This window comes from Struthio camelus, chromosome 3 (assembly GCF_040807025.1).
Source record: "Struthio camelus isolate bStrCam1 chromosome 3, bStrCam1.hap1, whole genome shotgun sequence".
In the NCBI taxonomy this organism is placed as follows: domain Eukaryota; kingdom Metazoa; phylum Chordata; class Aves; order Struthioniformes; family Struthionidae; genus Struthio; species Struthio camelus.
The window spans coordinates 129,406,475-129,433,995 of record NC_090944.1 but is presented as its reverse complement, the minus strand read 5'-3'; the positions used below and the strand labels follow the sequence as shown (position 1 = coordinate 129,433,995).

The following is a 27,521-nucleotide window of genomic DNA, read 5'->3' as shown; positions in this document are numbered from 1 at the left end:
ACAGAATGAGAACAATTTTTTTTGCTCCTAACAATATTTATTTTGTGTACTGAGAGAGTTTTTCAAATAGGCAATGCCAGTGTTTCCTCAGTGTGCTGCTTATGAACCCTGCAAACAGACGTTGGTGTCTACAATTCAACTGCAAATAGACCCTGCAATCATATGAACATGAAGGGTTTGCGATGAGGGACAAATAGACAGAAAAGCTATGTGAATAACCGGTTTTCTGATTCATTTCTGATTCATTTTCTGAATCGAAAAACTGAGGAACATTTTGGGTTTTGAATCAAACTGAGGTAATAATGATTCTGTTTTCTTGTCCAAAGCAGACCCCAGAAAAACAATTTAATGCCAGGTTGAATAAAGTGTTTCAACAGCATAAATGCAATGGTACGAAAATAAAAGAGCTGGTATTGAAAAGTTAATCACAAACCACACTGTTCAGAAAGTCAGAAACTCAAAACTATGAAGAACTAGGAAAACATCAGCTAGCTGAAAGCACCTATGAGAAAGGATTTTCTTAGAAAAAGCTGAAACAAAGCATTTTTGGTCTTCAAAAAGATATTTTCTTCCATTTTAAAGTATTTACATTGAAATTACATTTTCCATAAAATGAACTACTCATATGAAAAATTTCTTCCTATTCAGGTATAGTCAGGTATAGTCTCCCTTTTTTAAACTAATCTTTGTAGGTATTCTTCTAATGAATATATCTAAAAAGCTGTAATTTTCTGAAATTGCACTATTCAAAACAAAACTGAAAGGTCCCACTATACAACATAGTACACATGAGCACATATTAACCCAGCGACAGAAAACATTACAGACTTTGAACTGTGAACTCCTCACATTTGTTCATACTGTGGCTGACTTTAATTTGTGTAGTGAAAGATTTCCTGCAAGATCACTTGAAATTGGAGACTTGGCTCTTCTCATACTAAGTTAATGTCAGAGTAAAACACATTCATCGACACTAGGTGGCACATTTGTATTATATCTTTACAGAAAGAGAGGGGAGCACAGAGATCAACAGAAGCTGTACTGTCACTGGAAAACATGGGAAATCAAATAGCCCTCAAGAGTGAAGCATTATCCCTGTGTAAGAAAAAGCTTCTACTTAAACATGTTACAGTAGTTTCTACTCGCACCACGTAGCATCAAATGCATTCCTGTTTAATGATCAATGTAAATTGAGAGTGGGGCTGCAGACATGCCTATGCCTGATTGAAGGTAAGAAAAATTTAGGTTAGACAAATTTAGGTTGGGAGAGACCTCTAGAGGTCATCTAGTCTCACCTCCTGCTCAAAGGAGGGATAACTTCAAGGACTAGCTGGGTTGCTCAGGGCCTTGCTTGTCCATCAGATTTTGACACCTCCATGGGTAGAGATGGCGCAGCCCCTCTGGGCTGCTGTCCCACTGCTCAACCACTCTCACTGGGAAACTCTTTTCCTGCCACTCAAAATTTCCTCTGTTGCAACCTGCTGGCTCTGGTCCTTTCGCTGTGTACCTCTGCCTCCTCCGCAGTTGCCCTTCACAGGGCGGGTTGCTGCAAAGCTAAGCCACGCTGCTGCCACCGGGCCCTGTGCTGCAGGCATGGGGTGCTCCTGCTGGGCAGTGGGAGCACACGCGAAGACACCTGCCCCCGAACACTTGTATTTGCCTGTTCTCATTTGTCTTTCTCGTTTTGAAGAAGCAGGGCAGGAGGCGGGGAAGGGGGGGGGGGATTTTATCCAAGGCGCCCTTACAAAGCGTAATTACAAAGCACGACTTGTTAAGCATGAATTATTAAGGGTATGGTTACAAAGAGGGCCCACGAGATGTCAGCAGCTTTCCAAGTCCTGTCCTAACAGCAGCAGAGTCGGGATTCAGCCCACTGGCAGCCTTGGAGGATGGGAGCCCACCTCAGTGACAGCCTGGGGAGGGCAGAGGGGCAAAGCACCAAGTGTCTGTGCAGAGAAAGGGACAGAGGAAGCCTTTGAAGAAGCGGAAACGAGAGACAAGACAGGAATTAAGAACAAACGCTGACATAATCTTCCCTTGCCGTTTGGTTTCTGTTCACAATGAGCATAGGAAAGCTCTGGAATAGCTTCCTGGAACAGCTCCTCTTTATTTCACTGTTTAAAACTCAAATGCAAACCCTAGAGTGGCAACACAGATCACGAGTATTAGACACTCCTGCGTGGGAGTCACCACTGGTGGTCAGGTCTCCACAGGATGACTGAAGGGAAGATGACCTGCAAAAAAAAGCAGAGATGGACCAGGACTGGGCATCATGGGTTGCCCAGAATAAGGCAGTCAAGTCAAAGCAGAGAAGGGAGGTGGTGGGAATGAGGCTCTGGAAATGTGGAAGGGAAAGTAAAACCCCAGGAGCTTAGGGCACCCCCGCTGGTGGGAAGGGCTTTGGCCAGGCACTCATACCACCGAAACACGAGGATGGAAGAGAGACAGGTCAGCGACACTGCGGTCGCTCCCACTCAGAAATTCTGACCAGGAAAGTCCACACGTAGCACAACACCAGGTGAATGAACTACCTCAGCCCAGGGCATGGGCCACTGGCATAATTAACGTGTATCTTAGCCCACTCACTGGCATTCAAGGGTATTTTGGTGAACTGATTCAAAGAACTTGTTTTCTCTACTTTTAATGCGGCTCAAACCAACACAGCATAAAAGAGGTTACTTTCCTTTGGTCAACAATACAGCACCAATGTCAAGCTCATGATTTTGCGCTGCCTTTGCCGGCTGAACACCACTTCTCTAACAGCTGAGTAACCCTGCTACCTCGCCACGTCTCAGCTATTTAAATGACTTATCTTTATACATTAGATACCATGGGACAGGGGATAGCCTCATCCCCTTCCATCCCTTGGTTCTGAGGCATCTCCAAAACAGCACGAGGAAATTCTCGCAGCCCCTGTGCCAGGAATCGGTCGTACTGTGAAATATGAGCAAAAGAGGACAGGTGACCAGCTACTGGTGAACGGGGAAGAAAAATTCAGGAAATGCACGAAACTACATTGCATTACCATGAAGGGATTTCTCACAAACGTATTCATGGGAGCAGGACACACTGAAGCCTGAACAGGGAGGTCATTATTCCTCCCATCAATCGCTTCATCAAGCAGAGATATATAGTTGGCCGCATTTAGTATGGGACTCACCTCTCTCCTTGCTCAGGCACAATCCTATCACTACATTTTCCTCAAGTCAGGCATCTGGATTTTGCCCACGGTGTGGATGGGTGAGATTACTCCAAGGTACTGACGAAAGAAAAGCGATGGAAGCTTTATGCGCGAGCAAGCACAGACATCCCAAGAACAGCCTCAGCGCAGTGTTTTTCAGAAACAAACGGTATTTTTTTCTCCAGTAACGTACACAGCAGTGATAAAGATCCCGTCATGCATTTCTGAAAGAACATGATATTCTTGAAGGAGGAAGGCCCAGAAGAATTAGCCTCTAAGCACGTGCTGAGAGAGCACACAAACATTCATAAGGAAAAAAGAGAAGGAAGTATATGGGAAATTGCATTAAGGTAAGCAAATCCCCTTTGACAATGGACCAGACAGAAATACAAATTCTACCTGATGCAATGCAAACACTAGATCTCACCTTTGGCTGGAGATATAAATGGATATAATACAGTAGTAAAGTCACATCACCTCCTCTTTTGTGTTAGCTGCACAGGGAAGCACGAGGAGGGATTTTTAAAAGGATTGTCCTGCAGTACTGTCCTGCTTCCACTGATGTCAGTGAACACACACGCATGCTAATACAGCATCTTTACAAAGCCAATGCTAAGCTCTTTAGAAAAAAAAAAAAAACGTTTTGGGGTTCTGGTGTTTGTTTTTCAAATATTTTGAGCAGAGTGGAGAAATTACGAAGAAGTCACAGAATTTTGCTGCATAAATACAATTTGTTTGCTCAGTTATCGAGTCTGAGGCCTTTCAAAAATCAAAACATGGCAACAAATTGAACCTCCTGTACAGCATGATGACAATGGAGATTGACCATTCTGGAATAATTTGTTCTTACTTGTAAGAGAAGACAATCCAAGCATATTGGATGCTGAAGGCAAACAGAGAAACAATGAACCCCAGGTACACTGAGGATGAATAAAAAGCGCTGAAGCAAGAGGACTGAGGGCCTAAAACTAGGATCTGAGAGTTCATGAAATCTATTTTAAGTACAGGAAGATAGAGGCGATTCACACTTTTCATGCAGAAAAGTTTTCAGTGCAAAAACAGTCTTTTTTCAAAACCACCTCTCTCCCCACCAAAAACCTATCAAGATCACTGTTACGTTCTATTCCTCATGGTATTTTCTGCCATGTTTCATTGATTCACGTTAGAATTCGACATACACAATACTTTGCTGGTATCCGGGTCATACGCAATGAGAATGGGAATTCCATTATTGCCCTTCCTTGTGCTTGAAATGAATGAGGTTTTGCCGTCAGTTCAGGTTTGGATTCAAACTCCGGTGTCATCACCACGTGCCACTGCAGCACCGCCCCTGCGCAAAAGGACTATAACCCTCTGATCTCTGAAAGGCAGAGGCAGCACAACGAGCCTCCCTGCCGGACGGGGCACCCCAGGGTGTCTGGAGGCCACGGCTCTGCCTCTTCCATCCTTGCTGCTGCCTTTGAACCTATGGCAGGTTATTTAGATGGAGAGCTGAGTACATTTATCATTTATTGGTTTTGCCCAAAGGGATATCCTACTTTTCAGCGCACAGTGTGTATCACCAGGTCCCAACTGTTTTGCAGACTGAGAAAAAAGTAAACAGGACTGACCGGGATGGCTGCAAATCCCACAGAAGTCAAGAAAAGTCTTTCTCTTCCTCTACTTCAGCTTTGGATCAAGCCCAAAGGAAACAGAATAATCTCTGTCCCAAAACCTAACAAAACACTCTCTTAAACTCTACCTCGAGAACCTGCGTGACTGTTCAGTCTCAGAGGAACAACTACTGGTAGGAACATTTCTGCCTCACACAGCACATACAGTCAATACGGAAGTAATTAAAAGAGAGTAAATTTAGAAGCCCAGGATTGCAAAGTTAGAGAGCTGCCATAGGACCTGGAACCACTATATGGACTAACTCTGGACCAATGCCTCAGCCCGACTTACTATGGTGACTCAGAACATACTTAATTATGAACCTCTTTCTGCTACATCGCAGTACATTTACAAGTGCGTTAATGAAAGTGTATTAACTGCTGGATGGAAAAGGAAAAAACCCGTAAAGAATATCATGAGCTTGGAGCCTTTGATTCTGATCTTCACCACTTTCAAATGTATTTCAAATCTCTGGTTCTCACTGAAATTATAAGATCCTAAGCATCTAAATCACTTTCTAATAGAACTAAAGGTGTAAGCGCATGTGCACTTATGCAAAAATTAATCTGAATGAAATGTTTATCCCGAATTACTTTAACAGTATTAAATACTTTCAGTTTTAAAGTGGCTACAGCTTAGCTCAGCTCCGTAACTTAAGATATATCAAAACAAGGCATGTTAATTTTTAATAAATACACAGTAAAAATGATTTCTTACAACAAAGTTAAAAGTAAGTTCTCAGATTACTGCCACTGCCTCCTAGTTGCTATTAAAACATCCCTTTTTTCCCCAGCATGATAACGGAGGCCTATTTCAATAGGCTATAGTTGAGTCTCAGATAGAGAAAACAACTGGAGGGTGAAGGCACAATTTTTCAAATCCTGCAGTCTTAATCACATTTACTTATTTAACTACACCTTTAGAGTGGCGTTAACTGGAATTTCATTAACCTGCTTCAAATTTCACATCTTTTGTCTCTTCAAACTAATAACGTCCCTGCAGGTCCCTGCGCAGAGCGCGCTTGCGTGAGCCTCCCCACGCCACCGCCCCGGAGAGCGCGTCGGAGTTTCGGCGAGCCCGTCTCGGGGACGGGCGCCGGGTGAGATGCTGCGGGGCAAGGCAGAGCTCGGCTCGGACCCTCAGCGCTGAGACGGGGGCAGAGGCCACTGGAAGGCTGTGTTCAAAAGTGCACTCCCGATCCCAGCTAAAACGCCAAGGCGGATGCACCCTCATTAAAGCAACTGTTTAAGATAGACAGACAGAATAGGAAGAACAGACAGTTTCTTAGAAATAACTAACAGTGATTTTTTCTGCCTTGAAATGCTCAGGTACTCATTCGGGGCTTGATCCTTCCCACACCCCTGAGCATACTGTTTCACTGCAATGATGCACGTGAATCAGGATATGCATATATACATTTGTAGGCCTAGACACAGATTTATATTGCCTATAGGGTGTTGATAAAGCTAATACATTTTAAAGCATTTAAAGCTTACAGATTCATGCCTCCAGAATTCCATAAAAGAGATAGTACTGCCACAACAATAAAATGAGTTTTCATCTTTAAAACATCTTTATTCACTCATGTCAAAATACCCAGGGATATTTTGGTGCTAAAAAGGGCTGTGGAATACACTTGATTTTCTCCCCTAGCAGGCAAAGGCTTGCCTACTTTTTTCTCTTCATTATTCTAGGCATCTCTTATATAGTAAGATATTCTACCACAGCAAAAAAAATCAAGACTTCTTTATTCTCCTTGTCCTGTAGCAATGCCTGGAAATCCTGATCAGTAAGTGATGAGTGTTCTTCAGCAGCAGGCAGCAAATGCAAATTTAGCAAAGAGCATTTATCAAATATAAATACAGGGTCTGCACTCTCAGGATTATCTGAATTTCCCTTGATGGCAGAAAATCCACATGAAGTTGAAACCCTAAAATTATTTTTCAGTGTAACGACAGCGAGAGGCAAAGTATGTGCAAGCTGTATGTGGCTGGGCAGAGTATATGCTAACTGCCAGCATGGCAGGTGTGATTTCCTGGGACATTAGGATGCAGAGTCACAGAAACATGGGTGGGAAGGGACCCCTGGGTGCCAGCTAGTCCAACCTCCTGCTTGGAGCAGGACTACCGGTAACACTAAATCAGGTCAAATTTGTCTAGCTGCATCTTGAACCACCAAGGATGGGGATCCCGCAGCCGCACTGGTACATGTTCCAGCAGTGTACTACCAGCCTAGTGAAGCTTTTTTCCAGCTGTCCAAACCGAATCACACCACAGCCTTTGGCCACTTCCCCTTGTTTTCCAATCTGCCACCACTGAGGAGAGCTCAGCTCAATCTCCTTCGTAACTCCCCTTCCAGTAGCTGCAGGCTGACACCACATCCCTCCCTCAGCTTCTCCTTGCCAGACCTAACAAGGCCTCCTCCCTCAACCTGTCCTTGCAGGCCCCCCATCTTCTTGGTAGTCCTCTGCTAGACCCTCTGCAGCTTTTTGACTTCTTCCTTGAACTAGGCTGTGTGTGTGTCTGCGTGTGCCCATCCAAACCTAGCTACAGTATTCCAGATACAGCCTCGTCCGTTGAGAGTAGAGAGACACGACAATTTCCTGGCCGCGCTCCTCCTAACATAGCCCAACATGCAGTTTGCCTTATCCGCAATGAGAGCACATGCTTGGCTCATATTCCATCTGATGTCTGCTGTGATCCCTAGATCCTTTCCTGCAGGGTTACTGCTCAGCCTGCACTGGCGCATGGGGTTTCTCTGCCCCGGGTGCCAAGCTCTGCCCTTTCTCAACTTTGTGAAGTTTGTGTTGGCCCGGTCCTCAAGGTTCACAAGGTCTCTCTGATCTGAAGCTTTATTGACTGTTATGTCAACGAATGAGCAGTGTGCATAAATTTATTGAAGGTGCGCTCCGTCTCTTGTCACTGATGAAGGCTCTGAGTGATGATGGCCCCACTACTGACGTGGGCGCTCTGCTCGCTACTGGCTGCCGATGGACGTCGAGCCATGGGGCGCCACCACTTGAGCAGCCTGGCAGTCCAGTCAGCTTCTACCTCTCCCAGCACATTGTACACACAGGTACTGAACACGTTTAATTGACTGACCTGCTCTCATCCCACAAACTCATCTTCCCCGAACCTATTCTTAAGGTCAAGCTCCTATCAGAGTTCCTGTCGTCATTCTCATTTTTCTCCTCAATGTACTTTTTCCTCTCTCCCCTGCTCCAAACTGCCTTTGCCTAAAGCACCATTCTTACATTAATTATCAAGCAGCTTTATACTGCACAACAGTATTGTCTCAGCCCTCCACTGGGACTCGTGGCTTTTTCTTCCATAGCCCGAGAACATACCAAGGCATGGCCCCTACCAGCCCTGACACCATGATGCACACTCTTCTGGGACATTTTTAGAGGCTTTATAAATGTAACAGATAGTTTTCCTTTCAGTCCCAGCATTAAATATTTGGATTTGCAGCTCTATCCATATCCTGGCTTTGCCTACTTCCTCTGAAAACGGCTATCTGGGACTAAGATAAACTCAGGCCCCTAACTACCTGTCACCTCACTCTAACCTTCCCTTATTTCTAGCAATACAAACAATAACTATACAAAAGCAGTTACATTAGAATAATCAGGTAATCTTTTGCCAGCTTCAGAATTCCTAATCTCAGTCGCAAAGAGAAATAGGGAAAACGCTGTGGCAAACGATGGCCTAGACTCTGTGACTTATAACCACCAGAGTTGTTTTGCCTAGGCCGCGTGACAAAAATGTCACTGGGACTCCAGCCAGAAATGACTATCCACCCATCTGCTTTCAAGTGCAGGTTCGGGGATTCTGGACAGAGATCAAGTACAACTTTCGCTCCACTTTGGAGGGCGCAGCAGTGTTACTTCTCAAAGCTAAATGCCCTTAAAACTGCCTTAGGAAATTCAAAGGTGACAAGAAACAAAGACTCTGTACAATACCTTCATAGGAGCGAGCTGGATAGGAGTGATACATGACGGGTCCACCATAGGCTTTGGCCTGTTTGCTGTGTCTGCTAACAAGCTGTGCCACTGCTGAGGTAGTCCAGTGAACTTCTGCTCTCGGTGATCAAATCCAGTGTGAACCCGGTGTTCAAAGTTGGAAGGCCCAGAAATTTCAAGCCTTTTCTTTTTTTTTCCGAACATGGTGGAAAAACCTGGAGAAGTCATGAGGAAACAGGAAAGAAAGGAAAAAATCTTTAAGCTTTGTTTCTGTCTGTAGCCATTCTCTCTACTGTATGATTTCAGTATACATTACTAGCCTAACACTTACACGAACTTTACTCCACAAATACTCTCTTCGAGGGCTACGCAGGGAAAGCATTTACCTGACCTCCTATCACAGAGCCGGAGATTTTAACTACCCTCCTCTCTAATACACGCATATTTACAATACCTTAGGAAATAAGGAAATGCTACCGTCCCCAGGAGAGAAAGTCCCAGATCCTACTTTCTACCCATCTGTGTGCTGACCTGCTCGTGTTCCAGCACACAGTCCGTCAAAGTTCATAGCCCTGAGCTTTCTGTATCTGCTGCAGCAAAATACAGTTTAGCTTAGGGGCGAGACCCAGATTAAACGGTTAGCCATACCCTAATATGATAGGAGGGCAAACATACAAAGAACTTGCAACTTAAAACTATACTCCAGCTCTCGGAGTAAAGACAAGCCATCCTAGCTGAGAATCTGGTCCTTACATATTCATACAGATCTCATCTAGCAGAAATGAAAGGAGGATATATTCATATACCATTGCAATGATACAAAATAGACAAAGAGCTTGGATCTGATTCTAAGCTGTCCTAAGTACTTTCACCTGTATTTGCAAAGGGTTCTGCTTACCCAGGATATCAGCTGATACACTAATCACACTTTTATGGTGTGACTTGTCTTTCGGAGAGAAATGATTTGCTGTGAGAAGCGAGTCATGAGTTGAGTACCAACAGCTAGACAGAGCCACATCCCCACAGCAAAGGACGACATAGAGCAGCATTGTGTGAAACACCCGGTTTTATGCCCTTCGGTCGGTGCGGTTTGCTAGCACCTGGCCAGCAAATTCAGGTGTGATTAATTACAGCAACGACCCTGCCCATTTTGAAGGGTAGTAGGAGGTACAATTATTGTATGGGAAGCCTGCCTGGTCCTTGCATAGGCTGCACGGAGAGAGCAATGCTCCTCCACCACCACCACCACCAGCACCACCACCTGGAGTACACCGACGCATGCGCAGGAGTGAGCACCTGGAGACCCCCAGAGGAAGCGCAGCCTTCCCAGCTTATGTCTCACTAGCAGATGTCTAGTTGGATCTAGCTTCCCAGTGAAGCTAACCTTTAGAGCATTGACTTAGCAGATAGAGAGCTTTTTTGGTCAAGTACATTAGTTATTACATACTGACAAGAGTGGAGATCTCAGTCTCTGCTCAACCTGCTCAGCCTCTTTGCAACCTTCTGTTAACACGCTAGGAAGTTTAACCATAGGTATCTCTAGGGAAGGAAATCCTCCACAATCTACTTGTTGTATTGCAAACTCCATTTTTTTTTTTTGCAATTAGTGTCACGGCATGGCACCACCCCTAGAAGGGGGGAGCTCAGCTGAACTTAGGTTTGTGTTTCAAGGACAAGGAGAGCCTTTCCTCATGGAAAGGAGGAGGAGGAGCTACTTGCACATGTTTACCAACACCGGCATTGAGCAAACCTAGCTGGTGTGCACTGGGCAGCAGCTGGGCAGCGGCACTCAAGTTTGAATTATTCTGTCCCCAAAATATTTATTCTGTCTGAGACAGAAAAATTTAGAAATATTTGTCCAATTGGGAACTTGCTCCACACTCGCTTCTTATCATGCCTTTTGTGACAATTTCAAACACCTTTCATTGTTCCATGGTTCAGCTTCATTTTGGTCATTCCTAGGATGAATGTTTGGGTTTGCCTTCTTCCCCCGGCTGACAAAGGCAACAAGAGGTGGTGTTTGCATGGCACTTAGAAGGCATAAGCAGGCAATTGAGGAAAGAAAGGTCAGAGGCATAGGGAAAGATGAATGAACTGCATATTGAAAGGGAGGAAGGTATTTAGTCACTATATCAGAACAGGAAATAGCCAACACGCTTGCCCTTTGGATTAATCCTCAGGTTTGGCAGGCCCCACCTCACAGCAAAGGAGAGCCTAAAGATTCTGTCTAGGCAAGTTCAGAAGTGACTTTTCCTAAGGACTCCAGAAACCTGCTGCCTAAGGAAAAGAGAAATTCCTGGTCACGTGGAAAAGGAGAGAGGTTCTGTTGCTTTTCAGTGAAATACTTTCCTGTCCTGAAAAAAATCCTCTGTTGCTTTCTTAAAATAGCCCTCCATCTTTATCTCGTTGTCCTTTCAAGTGGGACTTGGTAAGTCCTAGAGCAGTAAGAACAGAAGCATCTGACTGAAATAGCTGGGCAGGGAGGCCAGCAGCTCTATAAAATGGATGTATATCACAAGAGACACTCAGCTGCAAAGACGCCAATCTAGCTTTTTGATTCTGGAGGTGCAGCTGTTGGAAAGGAGAAGCCTAGAGAAGAAAAGGAGGTCACATTTCTGCTGCATAAGGGATGGGATGACAAGCAGATATTTATTCCATTCTCATTCCGTTCATCAGTTTATTTAAAGATTAGGCCCACTATTTGCAAATTGATCCCTGACTGCTTTATAACTTCCCTCCGCGCATTTTCAGATGACTGTCTCCCTTTGTGTGTATTTCTTTAGTGCAGAGTAGATCTGCTTTTGCTGGCCTTTCTTCACAGGTCTTATCTTCCAAACCTCTCATTGATTTTGTTCCCCAACTCTGAACTCTCCCCAATTATTCTATCCTGTTTGACACGGGCTGTTCTTTAGTCTCTCTCCGCCTCTTATTATCTCAGGTATCTTCCTTGCATTCCTTTCCTGAAAGGTGTTATCACCTTGCTACTTGCCCTGTTTTCCAGTTCCCATACTGTGAGCTACTTTCTTCCTCTTTTTCAGTGGCACATCAGTACCTTGTGGCTTCTCAGTGCTCAGTCACCCTGCTGCCTCCAGTCTGGATCTGGTCTCAGTCAGGATCTAAGAAACTGGGACCCCAATTATAGGAGCAGATGTTGCAGAAGTGTTTCCAGTCCAACTCAAAGTTTTCCTGTTCGGTCTCTGGTCAAAAATTATTTTTAAGACTTGAATAGAAGCAGCCCGCAGTTTTTTTAGCAGCTGGCATTCACCACTGACCAGTCGGGCTCCACAAATCACAGCTGGCTTCAAATCAATAGGAGTGGATTGATTTCATTTGCCTTCTGGCATTGTAATCTATAAGGCGTATCGGAGTTTTTTTTTTAAACCACCAGTTCTACAAATGTACTTCTTTATATAATCAATGCCAGTACTTGCATGGTTTCAAAACAGGATGTAGGCCCTAATGCAGCTGTTAGATGCTTAAAGTTCTCCAGAGCCCCAAAAGACATTAGATAAAACCACGTAAGCTGTTGCATTGCCATTTCATTTTAATAAGCAGTAAATTAATTCAACAAGACATTACCTTCTCTTGGTTTAAAACTGCTTTTTGTTAAATTGTTCTCTTTTGATCTGATACTATTGCAGTTAGAGGTAAACGTGAAATTTGGCCCAGTGGTAGCTATCAGCGTGCAGCACCTTTACTTTCTCAGGAGCATATTTTGGTCTTGGTTGCGACACCAAGGCCACGCTTTCACAATGGGGAGTTGTGTTTGAAGTATGAGCAGGTGGGACTTGCCTTCTCTTCGGACTGCAGCTTAAACTGACTGTGCAACTAGCGCTGGAGAGATGGAGGTACTGGCACGTCACGTTATGAAGGATGGACTCGCTTCGCTGTGAGTACCCAACTCAGCCATGTGGGAGAAGACATAAGTGATATGTATAGCTGTGGCTGGAGAACATCTCCTGTGGGCCTCCTAGCTGTGAATGGCAGCTGAGGAAACCTGGCTGAGGACGGCCATGTTCCTTCACAGCTGGTGAGAGCGGCTCTGCACAGCGCATCCTTCCCACCAGCTTCGGGAAGGGTGGCTAGGCATTACAGAAGTGATCAGAGCCCAACTGGCTCTGATGGATATGAATAATAAATGCTGGGTACTGCCTTCTCACTTCACTAGCCAGCAGGGTGTCTCTCCATTTCACTGTAAAGCAACACTGACTTTTCCTTACCACGGTTCTTTCAAATCACTATAATTAATATACACAATGTTAATATAATTGTATTAATATAATTAATATACACAATGATTCTAAGGAAATTTCATGTCCCCTGATTTCTCTCAAAGAATAGTCTTCTATGCAACTGGAGGCACAGATACAAAATGTTATAATATCACACACGTACATGTTTTTGTTTTGCTGAAAGCAAACCTTTTGGGTGCATTTACATTATGCGCAAATTGAGGTTTGTGAACAGAAGGTTAAGTGACAATTAAAGCTCAGACTGCAGCTATGTATGCTCTATACACAAACTGATCCCAGGCAACAGTGTCCACTGGGTGGATGGATACCACGGTTCAGAACAGGTTTTCAGGAGAAGGACTACAGCTGCAACTCCCAGCAACTCCTCATAATAACCTGAAGCACTCTACTTCTCTGACTATGAAATCCCAGGCACACTTACACCGGTGTAAAACAATGGCTGACGTACAGGCAATATACGTGTGGCCATATCCGAACTATTCAATGTACACATTCTTAATGCATTTTTTGAATTGAAGTCATATGTTTTTCTAATGTACATTTTATCAAAAGAACAACAAGTTTGACTCCTTCCTCCTCTTCAGATCAGCAAACTGAAATAGAGCCACTTTGAGAATGCATCTGAGGGTGCGGGCTGGGGCCAGCCAAGCGAGTGAAACCTCCTTGCTCATCTCTTAAGAGCCCTGGTTCAGTCCCCAATATATCCCAACAAGGTGGTTGCCATCAAACCTCAAAAAGGAGAGATGATTTATTCTTTTTGTCATACCCTTATCGATAGTCACTTAATCAGGTGAAGAAGTAAAAAATATTCTGGACAACGAATAAGTGAAAAAGCTTTCCAAGGTCTATAAACACATTGTTTTGGGAATAAGAGGTAGCTACATGCCCACTGCCAAAGACAAAGATGATTGACCTCCCCAGTCACCCAGGATGCTGGAGATAACACGCGCAATGCCAACCTGACAGAATTTCTATCAATCAAGAGCACAAAATGCATCCCTATTAGCAAAGGAGTTAATTCAGGTACCCATCAATGTTCTGTCACACAAAACGGCAACCCTTTTGGCTGTTTTGGCGGAACACAGCATTAGTTCTTGACAACAGCAAAACATCCCACAGACAACTGGGTAATCACCTCCTTTTAACAGAGGCAAAGGGAAGAAAGTGATTGCAAGGAAGCTATGCAGGGCTGCCTGTGAGGCATGGCGATCTCTCGCTATCCCTCTCCATGTCGGGGCGCTCACGGTTAATTTAATTCTTCCTGACAGCATCCAACACAGCCATGAACGAGCCAGTTCTCTTGGCAAATGCTGTGTTTATGTCCGGCACCTCCTGTGCTCACCCCTACAGAAAGAGAGGAAATTAGAGTTGTCACGTTCCTAATTCGTTACTATTTTTGTTGAGATGAACACAACCAGGATACCTGTCCTCTATTCTCTGTCTGCATGTGCTTTGCTAATGAACAATCTGGCTGATTTCAGCAACATATATACAGTATAAGGTGAGAGGGTCTCGTGGAGCCCGTCCTAACAACATCTACTACTGGTGGTACTGGTCTTGGACCAGTTCACTGCTCTGGATACAGTGGGATATGTCTATAGGAGGACATCACTTTAAGCTGAAACGTACTGACAAGCAGCACATTGATTTTGTGCTTATAAACGGGAATTTTTTGGAGGAGACAGTCCTTCAGCTACAGTAACCAGAGAGTTTATTAAGCGTGACGTCATAAGACCAAAAGCAAGTCTGTTCCTGACTTGGAAAAGTTTGAAAAGAAAGTCATGTTTGTGTTAAAACTGCTCTGCTGATTTCCTCCAACCTGCAGTCTAACCATGACATAACAGTCCAGATAAGACTCTGTCTTCACAAGAAAGCAGCATTACTGCTACAGGTACAAATATGCCATGATTTCACCGAAGCCACACGGGAAAAAATACGGCGGTGGCATTTACTGGAGGAACACAACAGTGATGGAGAAAACTGAACTTAAGCACTGCCTTTCCTTCTGATGATGGTCATGAAACCCAAAGCACTCCCTCCTCCAGCTGTGCTGATGGCAAATGGGGGAAGAGTAGAAAATAACAGGATAAATCTGAGAGCTATAATCTGTATCTCATATACATCATAGGCCTTTGTTCTAGATATAATCAAGAAGTCCAAATTTACCTCATTCGATATCCTATACGAGAAGGACCACACTCTCATTTCCTACGGGAGCTGCCGGCCAAAGTCTCTGCCAGGGTAAACTGGTGCAAGTTCCTGGAAGCCACTGGAGCTGTACCAATAACACCAAAGAGAACCAACCGTTAGCATAGTAATAAGGAAAATCCCTAAAAAAGAGCTCCCTGATAAGATGTTTTGTGCTGCAAGTAGGTTGCTCCAGCTTCCAGATCCCAAACAGCAATACAGAAGTCTTCTGAGCAGGGTTGGTCATCCCTTCCCCGGGGGCATTTGTATAGAAGAGGGCATTTTATGAGAGCACCTTTAAAGCACGTAGTCTCCCTATACATGTCAAATATTGCATATTTTAGAGTCCTCAAATGACTTCATTTCTGAAGCTCTGCAGTTTCCTTTACCATCACGGCCTGGGAGCTGGCAGGGGCAGCAGACGCCCTCTGAGGCTGCGGGATGGCAGTGGCGGTGAGCAGCGCACCGCCACGGGGAAAGGCGCTTGAACGCAGCCCCGGCTCTCCTCGGGATATCAGCGGCCATCTGGAACATTTTGGAAGGGGCGGGCGGGAGGAAGGAAGTCTTCCTGCCTGCCCAGCCTCCCCTCGTCCCCATGGAGGGCACCAGGGTGCCCCAGCCGCGAGTTTCAGCAGCGCCCGCGTTTGCGCGGGCTACGGCCGTGCTGGCACGCGAGGAACGGCGTCGGGGTCTCCTGCCCCTCCGCCACGCCACCTTCGTGGTGGCTGCGCACAGACTGAGGCAGGGCAAGCCCGCAGGTCTTTTCCTACCACAGCGTGAAAGCGCTAGCCACAGCACATCCGAACGGGTTAACGTTTTTTCATGAGGTTGTAGTTTTTTTAAAAGCCGTCCCATAACGTCACAGTCTTTGCATTTTGGAAGTTTCTGTTCAAGAAAGGCACGTTGCCAGCTCCACCGGTGCAGGCTGAATAGCAACAATAAAGCTCCCTCCAACTGCTGCAGGAGCAGAGGTGAGGCTGAAAGCGCACCATCAAGAGCGATCACCGCATCTTGCACTTAATTTACTGTACTTCCTAATAAACTGAATTACATGCTAATCAGCACACTCTGGCTATTAGAGCTATGTCAGACTTAGAATAAAGGGCTCCCTTTCATTTCACTCCTCTCTATGCACAAACATATTTCACAGGGGGATCCACTGGAGACCAAAGCGCAATGGGCTCCCACATCAGTCCAAATTTGCTGCATGACATCTGGGGAGGGATCGGGTCTCCAAAGAGGAATTCAGGGTCCTTGGGCCCCAGCCAACCCTGCTGAGAGCAGGGGAAATTTCCCCTGCCTTCCACAGGATTGCCCACATTTTCCTTAGAGCAGCCCTTGGTCCCATCACTTTTAGTGCATCTCCATTCCTGGACACCTGCCATCTGAGTTCAAAATGCAACGCTGAGCCACGGCGCTGGACTAGTCTGTTCAGGTTGGAGCAAACATGCCTCCCCTAGGCCAGTGAATCTATCAGACTCCGGCCACAGGTTCGGATATAGCAAGTAGTCCAGCATTACAGAAGCAACACAAAAAGTTGCATGAGTGCAACTACTAAAACAGAAACACAAGAACTCTCCCGTCTTCAACAACTTGTTTTAGCCCTCTCAAAATTACCCATGTCCAAAATGTGCACAGAGATACCCGCCTGTGCAAGCTCCAACATTTGGCATGGTCTTTACGCAACAGCGTACTGTTGTAAAGAATGGTAAAGTTATACTTAGGGCACTGTTAAAGGTTTGTAGTGATGTATCTCCCACAAAAAGTTAAAACCGTGTGCAGCTCTTATCCCTGAGTTTGTCCTATCGGCTCACATTCAGAGATGACAGGCTGCTCTATTTATCCAGTCTCACATGCTCTGCCTGCATCCTATGGCTTTGGCGGGCCGTCTCTACGCAAGATCAGAGGATACTCAGAGGGGCTGACAAATGAAAAGCTCAAGTCCAGTTTTGCGTACAAAGCCCAAGAGAACGTATTTTGCATTTACAGCATGTAAAATCTGAGGTAGGTGGAATAAAAGGAAAAAAGGAGGCATCCTTTTTGAATGCCTTGAGGCATCCTTGAATCCAAAGGTTAATGCATATTCTGCACATTTCCTGTATGTTTTGTCATACCCTACATAAAGTTAAAAGAGGAAATCCCTCAAATGGGAAAGAGAAGCCTGTTCAATTCTGGCTGACTTACAGAGTGACCATATGTCGGATCCTGCTCCCAAGGAAAAAGTGGGAGCCTTCTTTTTTCCCTTCCCAATAGCTGCTCATTTATATTAAAAACTAGGGAAAGAAGAAAGGTTTATTTTGTCTTGTAGCTTGAAAACTACCAAGGAATTCCAAGTGCATCCGATGAGAATTAACGATAGCAATTAGCATCTGAAATGACCCAGCAGGCTAATACCAGAGCAAACTACTGTGGAATTTTGACATAACGTAAAAACATACATTAACCTGATAAAGCTAATAACTACAATAATAAAGTGAGCCATGTACTTTTACCTCAAAGAACAGCGCTTTTAACAACCGTGTACTACAACTACAGAAGCCTTGTTTTTTGTTTTTTTTTTCCCCCCCTTATTACAGTGATTCAGCAGTCAAATGCTGTGTCCTACTAAACCAACAAAACCGGCTGTGCTTCCAGAGCAGCACCTGCTAACAACGCCGAGCTGCCCTGGGAAGTCTGCAAGCGTTTCTCATGTAAACCTTTCTGGTTCTCCAGCACGTGGCTGGGTTGTAAATATGCGCTCAGGAGGGGGGCATTTTTCATCGTTTGCCTCAGCCCAGCAACATGTTTTTCTTTTTAACGACTAGCAATTAGTTCACTTTCCATTATTAAGAGCGCACTGCATGGAGTTCGGCAGTTTTTATTTCGGAGTCCGCGATTCCCTGTGGTTCTTTTACCGAGTAATCAGCATCAAGCCCTTTCAGCACTGAAACGGGCAAGCTATTAACGTCTGAAAATTGGCTTCGTGCTCGCTGAATATTCATCTCGAGACTCAAGACCGAAACGGCCACCCGCTACAGAGCATCGCTGGATACAGCTATCTCAGCCTTTTTTCGGGTTTGGGGGACAAGGCCAATTCAAACCAAAGGGCGGCCGACGTCCGCAGCGTCCCCTGCCCGCAGACCTCCCCTCAGCCGTTCCCACCCCAAAACCTGGCCGCAGCCCGGAGCGTTTCCTTGTGAAGGACTGGGGGATCGTTAGAAACGCGCGTGCTTTCAAAACGGGAGAAGAGTGCCGGTAGCTCTCCCTCAGTAATTTTTTAACTGCTAATAAAAGTTTTCTGTAGCACAGGGACTTCAATTATTCTCTCAGAGAGCAAACAACATGCAATAATTTATCGTTAGCTTTGCCAACTTCCATCCACGTTCGCTGATCAATTGTAACCTTTTCCAATATTTGATCATAAATGAGAGGGTACCAATTGCGAAGCACAAATTAAATTAACACGTCAAGCCAGCTTGCACAGCCAGTACTTTAGATAAATGCAAGCAGGGCAAGTATTCAATCTTGAGGAGAAAGCTAACGTCTGCTTATTGACTTACGGCAGCACAAACGGCTAAGAAACGCTCGGTGAGCGAGAGGTAAGAACTACACTGGTTCTCCTTCAGCTGACGCTGGTGAAGCTCCCCCCTCTGCAAGGGCAGCCACGAGAAAGGAGACCAAGTATAAAACCCAGGACATTCGAAATTCAGGCGCCCGCCTGGATACGCAAAGCCTGTGCGTGACCTCGCACCCGCTCCCGGGGCCGGGCCAGGCCGAGGTGGCCCTGCGGGGGCCGCGGGCACGGGCAGCTGCAGCAGGGCAAGCCTTGCCGGCGGCCCCCGGGCAGCGCCGGCACGCAGCGGCCCGACCAGCACGGAAAGCAGAAGCTCCTTTTGGACGCGGCAGACAGAAAAATCCTACCTTGATTCTAAGTTAACCGTATTTTACTACTGTATTTTAGCAGAACACACGCAGAGCTGGGCTGGCTACTGCTAAACCTCGGACTGGGCGCTGCGTCCAGCAGCTCTCACCCGCTGGCTCACCCACCTTTCTGCTCTTTTCTTTCGTTCGGCTTTTCTTGCTTCTTTAAGGAACGGAAGCCAAGTCCGTGGGCCACGATAAGGGCAGGGAGGAAACCTGCAGAGGAAACTCTTTCCGGCTCTCACCAAGTATTTTGCCTCGCTGCAAGGTCTTGCATACATGCATGTACACACACACACACACACATATCTGTGTACATATATATATATGTGTGCGCACACACACATATATGCATATATATAAAAGCAAGGCAAATATTCAATATTTTGTTAAATTAAGGAATAGAAGCAACAATAGTTCCTTACATCTCGTTTCCTTTAAAAATTGTTCTGAGCGTCTTGGTGGGGATCTTTTGCTGGCTGGAATCAGAGGATGATCTTCCCTAGCAAAAAAAATGCGTGTCCTGATTGGAGACATAAATTTTTGAAGAGAAGCTCTCTCGAATTTTCTATTTCCCAGGCAATTCCTGGGAAAGCAGAGAGGCTTGAATGAGAAGCCAGTAAAGCTAATGGAAAGGCTCTGAAAAGCCTCATCGGGTTTCAGATCGGGCCTGACACGTCGCTGAGACCCTGCACAGCGATCGCCCGCGCGCCGCACCGCCGTCTATGTTACGGTGCTCACGGGGACCACAGAAAGGCTCCTCGGATAAAGGTGGCCGACTGCAGCACATCCACCTCCCTTTAAAAAAAAAAAAAGTTGGCATTTTTTTTCTGTTAAAAAACCATATCTGAACACTGAGGCTGCCCGGCCGCCGGGCAGGATTTTCCAAGTGGACGATTCCCACGTGCAGACGAGGAGCTCTGCGGCAGCGCGGGCGAGCAGGGCTCTGGGTCGCTCCCTCGCCTCGCCGTTGCGGAGGCAGGAGAGCACGCGACGAGGGGCGCTCGGGCGGCCGGCGCGCAAAGGCACCGACACCAGGCAGACGGGAGGGGAGCGCGCGGAAGAAGCAGGAGCCTGCTGGAAAAGCAGGGACGAAGGGGCTGCTCTTCAGCCCCCCGCCGGCGGACGAGAAAGGGGGAAGACGTTTGCATGAGGGCAGAACAGCCCGGGACTGGAAGATAAGTCAACAGCTGGCTCCTCGTGCCACCATCTGTGAGGCAGATGAGCTCGGACGAAAGAACGAAGACCAAAATAACACAGAACAAACCTAAGAGTTGGGACAGAAGACAAATTTGGTTTGACTTCACGGGTAAGATACCCTGTAGGTGACTTCAGGGCTGGTCAAGAAATGCTTCCTGGGCATCCTGTTTTCCCTAAAACCCTGATGTTATCCATCGTTTATTTCTACACAATCACCTGAAACTCACTCATCACGCTGAGATTTGTATCCATAATCACGATAGGATGCTCCTGGGCCCGTGTTTTGCAGACAACCCAACGCGGAGACGAACACGGTCCCTTCTCCTTGCCGTGTGCCTCCTCCCCACGGGAACAACGGGATTTACGCAGAGCCAAATCCCGCTTTTCTCCCGCGGCGCAGGACGCGGCAGTCAATGGCGCTTGTGCCGTGCAGCCAGACAAGCAGGCGGAGAGCTGCTGCCCGGGGGGGACGCGCTGCGCGGAGGCTGTCTCCACCGTGGGGACACCTGCCAACACAAGGGGCTGCTGCCTCCACCAGGGTGACGGCAGTCCTTAGCTCATCCACCTAATTATATTGTTTCCTTTCTAATCCTGTATATTTCCCTATTACTATTTAAGTATTTCAGCTCGGGAACAATAAAATAAAGCCTTAGAAGAGGTTCTGGGGTACCCTAACAATGAACCAAGGTGTCGATTTGAAATAGTGACTCTACAGCCGTAACAAAAACGATATACAAATAATGGATGAACTCAGCCAGTCAGTACGACCCAAATTTTCAGAATCCTGCATCGTGCTGCTACGCTCTTACACACATAAATAACGTCACTGATGAAAAATTAATCATCTGTGTCCATAAACGTTTTCCAGCTTAACACTATCTATTTTAATTCAAAGAAAGTGTAGAAATACTATTTTCAAAGCCTGTCCAAATGAGCTTTGGGCACAGAAGAGCTTAATGGTCAATCGGATTCAACTTATTTCTCCAAATCCCATGGATTTTCAAGGTCCCTAATGTTTTTTGAAATTGGACATACTCTCTTAAGTCATTTAAACAGTTTTAAAAGACGTATTTTAATAATGGAAAAATATATACTGACTGACTGATATCTAGACCACACCCAATAAGCGCATAAATGACATCCTTCCTAAAAGCCCTCATTTACCCTACTGCATTCAGCTCAACCTTAGGTCAAACTGGCCGATTTATTTTGAGTTACCCTGACACTGTGCAATGTAATAAAAATACATTTAACCAATTACAAGCCATCCAGGACTTGTCATTGTCAATGTTTCTTTTAAACCACACAATACCTTGTTTACGGCGGAAAATGCCTTCATTTGCCACACCACAGCACAGTAGGGTGTCTCTTGATAGCTGGCCCAGGAGAAACATCTAATAGAAACGCACAATGGGACAAGATACAGGAAAAAACAACAACAAAAGGCAAGGCAAGCTTCTAGAGAAATAGTAAAAACGAGTATGGAACGGCCAAACTAGGATTTATGTACTCCAGGGAACAATACCCATTCTCCTCATTGAAAGCAACTCTGGTACAAGGACTCATTTTCACATACTGACATGTGCTTTCCTAATTTAGAAGTCCTGTGATTCCCAATGGATTTTAATGCTCAGTAATTTTCAACTGAGTAGCTTAAATGCACATATTGTACTCAGTCACTCTCTGTTATCTTATACACACGCACACACATACAGCAAGTATAGACTTTCCTGCAATAGCTCAGGGCAGATGAAAAGCGGGGGGAAAAAACCCCACCCCAACCTCTGGAGGTAATTCAGACCATTTCTATTCCTAGCAAATGAAAAGTTTTCAGATCTTCAGAAGCAAACAGTCCTTTGGATGCTCAGCTTGAGGCAGCTTAATGGTGTTAACTTTTCAGGAAATGCTGGACACCCACAGAAAGGGGGTATTAAATAAGGCACCCATTAAGTGAGACATCCCTAATCTTGAGCTCCTTCTGAAACTTAAAAACGACTGTAATATTTTCCTGAATTTGTTATTATTATTATCACATTTACATTATTATATTAATATTAAATACTTACAAAACATATAATATTTTTTATATTATAAAGAATGTAGTTCAGGACCCTAAAACAGCTACTCTCTATTCCTATGTTTTGAATTAGGAAAAAATTTCAGGAAATGGTAATACTGTCAAGAATAAAAATGATGATTTATCTGGAGAGCAGAGAGCGAGCGAGCAGAGAGATAACGCATCTGGAACGCCTGCAGGAAATATCAAAGCCAGAGTCCTGAAACCATATTACTTAATTCTGAATATTAGTATTAGTAAAGCTCGACGCTCCTATAGGCTGAGGTGACTGCAGTATAAGAACCGCAGGGATATGAAGTCATAAATCAGTCGAGAGAAAAGAATTAGAGAACTGTTTGAAAAGCCCATGGAAAATTGCTCTCGTCTATTATGCACCCGGTTCCACTCTTGGCATTTTGGGCCGCATCCTCAGTGATGTAACTTGGCAAAGCTTCAGGGAAACGGCTGCGTTGTCACTCTTTTACAGCGCAGTGAACGCGGCACTTACACCATCAAATTACTCTTCTACGTGTAAAGCTTTAGCTTCAGCCCCCTGAAACTCAGCTTCCTCCCCAGCGATTGCCGGTGGCCGCAAAGACGGCGTTACAAACGGGCCCACGACCCAGGGCTGGCACCTAACACCGGGGTAGGTACATCTTATGCTTCACGGCAAAGGCTAATCACAAGGCCACAACGCACCTCACAAAAGCCCCGTATTTACCGTTTTGGTATTCTAATAATTTTTTAAAAATAGCTTTTTCTTCAAAAAAAGATGTGAAATGGTCTCTAGGTCTCAAAAAAAAGTTTATGCTGCTGGTTGTGTCTGTGGACATACGACATAAGCATCAGCTGAGGGTGGGTCACCCGGGACCGAAGGGTCACAGCTTCAGCCCGGCTCTCCCGCCCCTGCCGAGACCAAGGGCTCCGCAGAGGCATCGCTTCCGCAGGCACGCCTTACTCCTCAGGACCCACCGAGCGATATGATATGCAAAACATGCAGTTGTTAATGAGACGGGGGGCTATGGAGCCTAGCTCCTGCCACAAGTCTCACTGGTATCTTCACATTTGATGCTTTTGACGCTTTTTTTTCCCCCCCATAGTAATATATGCGTCTTCTCAAGAACAACTGAAGAACGTCACAACCGACCAGAATTTTACAGGCGCACAGCGCCTAGAGTGGAGAGCCCCTCGCAAAAGCAAGCTTTGACTGCAACCACTGATACCTCTGCAAGGCTCTTCTGTGCTCTGTGTTCCACACTTTCAGCTTCCCAGGAGGCAAGCAACCTGTTGTAAATTGTATTTCCTGTTTTACTTTTAGAACTGTATGGGCTGTGCTGGCTCTCAGGAACCCCCTTCCTTTTTCTTACCGTTTTTGCAAAACGCTTTCCATTAACACAACCTTTGTAATAAAGATTGATTTGCAACAAACGATCAACAGAAATGAATACCTCCTAAGGCATTATTAACGGAAAATCTTTGGCAGGAAGAATATTCTTTAGGATGAAACACAATATTCTGGCTTGTAATTATTTAGCAACAAGCGGAATAAAATTGGATAATTCAACATTTAAAAATATTTAAAAAATGCAAACATGTCTATAGATTAGCTTATATACAGCAAATACATGCAAGATTAAAAACACTTCTGTTCTAATCCCTGTGGATTTCCTATCTTAGTATCAGGTTTTGCTCTATACCACTCTAATGTGTTAACAGAAGAAAAAATATTTGCATGATCTACAATGTGATCTACAATGAACTGCAAATGCATACAGTCTGTTTTAAATTTTTATTTCTTAAATATTTGCTTGTCCTTTTCTCACTCTGGACTGCACTGAAAAAACGCTTTGAGAGTCAGTTTATCTTATGTCTATCAAATTGCTGTCATGCAACACTTTTTCCATATTATTTTCCATACTATTTCCATATTTCCATACTTCCATACTTTATATTTCCATACTGTTCCGTATTAAAAATTAGAATTGACCTCTTGAAGGGTTTTCTAGAGCTTACTGTTTAATCTATCTTCTTCAGAAAGTTTACCATAAACCTTTTATGGAGAATACTGAAGATTTAGAAAGCAATGCTCACTCAGTCCACTTCCATTTGGATCATTCCCAATAGTCAACGACTGGAGTTGAATAATTCCCCAGTACTATTTATTCTTTTTTTACAAATAGGATTTTGTATTTTTACATCTCTAAATGTCAGTTTTGAAGTGACAGGTCTCACCTATTCTCAATTCAACTGAGAGAGAAATGTTTTAGGGAGAAACTGAGATCATTTATTCTGTGCCTTTCAAACCTATGGGATAGTTCTGAGACCAGCCACAGGACAGCAAACAAGCACCATAATACGATGTTAAATTTTACAGAGAGCCGAATGTAAAAAACGCATTTTCATCTCTGGATGATTAGTATAAGTTATTTTACATCTTTTAAATGACTAAAATAAAAATAACTGTTGACTGTAGTTAGGTTTCAAACAACCAGGCAGGCTACTGCATGCCAGACGGTCACTTCTGAGAGGTGAGGTGGGAACACTGAGAGCTGCTCAGATCCCTTCCTTTGCAGGGAAGACGCCTACACGCAACCCACTGAACAGTTTGCTAGGCCCATTCATATTATTTTGCTGGGAATAGTGTGTTTAGCCTCACCAGGACAAAGTGTTTCATCTGAAAAGGTCCCAAAGGACACTTTCAACCTCTCAAGAAATAAGGAAAGGAGGCTGCCAGAAGAGGCAGCCTGCTGACTACATGGCCAGCAAAGATGCCTCCCGGAAAGCTTGATCTGGAAATACTGAGAGAAGTTGTTGTATAATAACGCATACAAGCTGGTGCAGCTTTGAAACGTTCAGAGACTTATGTCAACACGCCAGCTCATTCCCAGAAGAAATATTCATGGTTAAACCAAGTGGCATTATTCCTCTCCCCCAGCAGCAGCACAGAACAACTAAATTTGCAAGCAAATTTGCTGAGAATATGACACCATAACAAGGAGTCTGTGAGAAAAGGCAAAATATTCTCCCTGCATTTTCTGAGAAGTCTTGTTTATTGTAGAGAGGAGGATGCTGAACCGAAGCAGAGGTGAAGAACTCCACCTTTACCTCACAGGAAATAATACCTTGCAGTTGCCTCAGAAATCTAGTCAGGGGAGCTCTTTTCAGCTTTTTCCTTGTAAAAGTTCCGGTCCACGCACGGCACAGGTTAGTTGGAGGGAAGCACCAAAACTGTTTGCCAGGTCAGGGAAGAACAGGGGAATATCACTGCCAGGGATTGCAGTCCCGGGAATGGGACAAAACAGCTCAGCTCAGGACCGAGGACAAACCTCATCTCCCAGGAAAAGCCAGTGGCAGTGGGGCAGCCCAGTGCTGACATTTCACGGACCCCAGCATATCCTCTGCATCCAGATTGGGGAGCTGGCTACATCCCGAAAAACTGAATTTCAGTATGTGGCAGGCACGCATTCACAGGGTCAGAGCATGCAGTGCTCGCTGCACCCTGGGAAACGACGCCGGCTGCAGCAGTGATTGCCCGCAATGCTCCTGCGCCTTCTTTTTATATCCCATGGCTGTTGTTTGCACGGCACAGGGCAGAAGGAAGCATGAAGATGCAAAATAGCATATTTGTGCCTGAGACTGCAGGTCCTTCTTGAAGTCTCAGTTGCAAAAATACATCACCAATTAGAAGGGGAAAAAAAAAAAAAAAAAAGGGAAATCTGTAAATGCAGACTGACTGCATTCAGGGCTGTTTCCAGGGGCACGTAAGTTGATCCATTCATTCATTCCACAGCGCATTATGGAAAGGCTCCATCAAAGCTGCTGATACAACCGGGAAATCAAAGGACGAGCACGAGAAGTAACTGCAAAAGGATGCATCACAGAAGTAGACAAAATTATGCAAGGAGGTGGTGGCCGGGGTGAGCACTACGCGAAAAAAAGATTGCGAAATTTGCTGGCTAAGAAATAAGTGTGCAGAAGTTCTTCGCTCTCAAATGAAAATATTTTTCTAACAAAAACAAAATTTTGAATTAGGGTCAAATTAAGTACTTTCTTCAATCAAATCTTCAATTTCATTTTCACTATTTCCTTCTCTTAAATAGTAAGAGACATGAAACTGAAAAGTTATTTTAAAAAAGTTAAAACACAAACATTTCAAACTTAGTATTTTCCCCAAATTTTGGGGCATATAATTTGATACATTTCCTGACAGTCTGTCTTTCAGCTGACCTGGAAAGTCTCTGTGCTCTAGATAGCTATCAGACAAGATGACAGACTGTGTGCTTCATGGGGCAATATAAAGGTTTTAGAAAGATGATTTTTAAGATGGCCGTGATACTCAAATTATTCAAGGCACTGCAAATGAATGACAATAAAGTCTTTACAATATACCCCTGTAAGTTAGCTTCTATGCTCCATGCATATTACTGGAAAGCTATTTTACTCTCTTTATTGAGTTTTAAAACTCTTTATTCCAACAATTTGTCATAACCATCCTCCTGGAAATCCAAATGATTCAATTACCATGTCCACTGAAAAGCGATCAGCAAAACTCTCCCAAAGAACCGGTAATAGTTTCTTCTATCTAAAGCCAGCAGTGCTTTAGGAGATGGAGTTGCACAGTTCTTCATGACTGGAAAGATATAAGCCAAGAATCTCCCACTTCCATTAACATGAAGCTTTTCTTTAGCTCTTCTAGGTTGCAAATATTGCACCTTAAACCCCGATCTGAACACTGTCTAACAAAGGGCTCAAGTTTCATTGTGAAGGTTAAAACTGGCAAAGAGCTCTTCTTTAAAGGATGATGATGATCTGGAAAGTGTAAAGGTAAAATAACTCAGTGGCAAAATCCAAGTATTCCTCCTGTCACCAAAGACTGCAGGAGCTTTGATGGACAGCAGAAACAGCACGGGAGAGAGGAAAAGTTGCTGTGCCTGAATGGGGCTCCATTCCTACCAGTGATGAAGGGATATTCGAGGGAAGAGATTCAAGCAGGTATTGGGTAAACAGGCAGCCGGTCCCCGATTCACCTCTTAAATTCTCCTGTGCGTGTGCACGTGTGAGTCTAAGTGAGAGCACCAGGCCCAGCAAAGTGTGCAGAGATGCCCTTGCAGCAGTGTGCCGTGGCGGGTG

The 27,521-nt window shown here is 44.8% G+C and overlaps 1 protein-coding gene across 8 annotated transcripts in view; it reads right to left on the bottom strand.

Moving 5' to 3' along the window:
• The window catches only part of PAK5 (p21 (RAC1) activated kinase 5), a 140,834-nt gene that overhangs the window by 53,155 nt on the left and 60,158 nt on the right, over positions 1–27,521 (bottom strand). For 3 of the 8 annotated variants that reach the window (XM_068940288.1, XM_068940287.1, XM_068940280.1), the window contains exon 2: positions 8,796–9,010. In XM_068940288.1, the coding sequence (XP_068796389.1) occupies positions 8,796–8,999 (204 nt within the window). In that variant the 5' untranslated portion in view covers positions 9,000–9,010. Of the gene's footprint in view, positions 1–8,795; positions 9,011–14,183; positions 14,393–15,214; positions 15,324–21,647; positions 21,730–27,521 lie in introns of those variants that run through there. The other 5 variants (XM_068940285.1, XM_068940281.1, XM_068940283.1 and 2 more) reach the window with 3 other exon arrangements.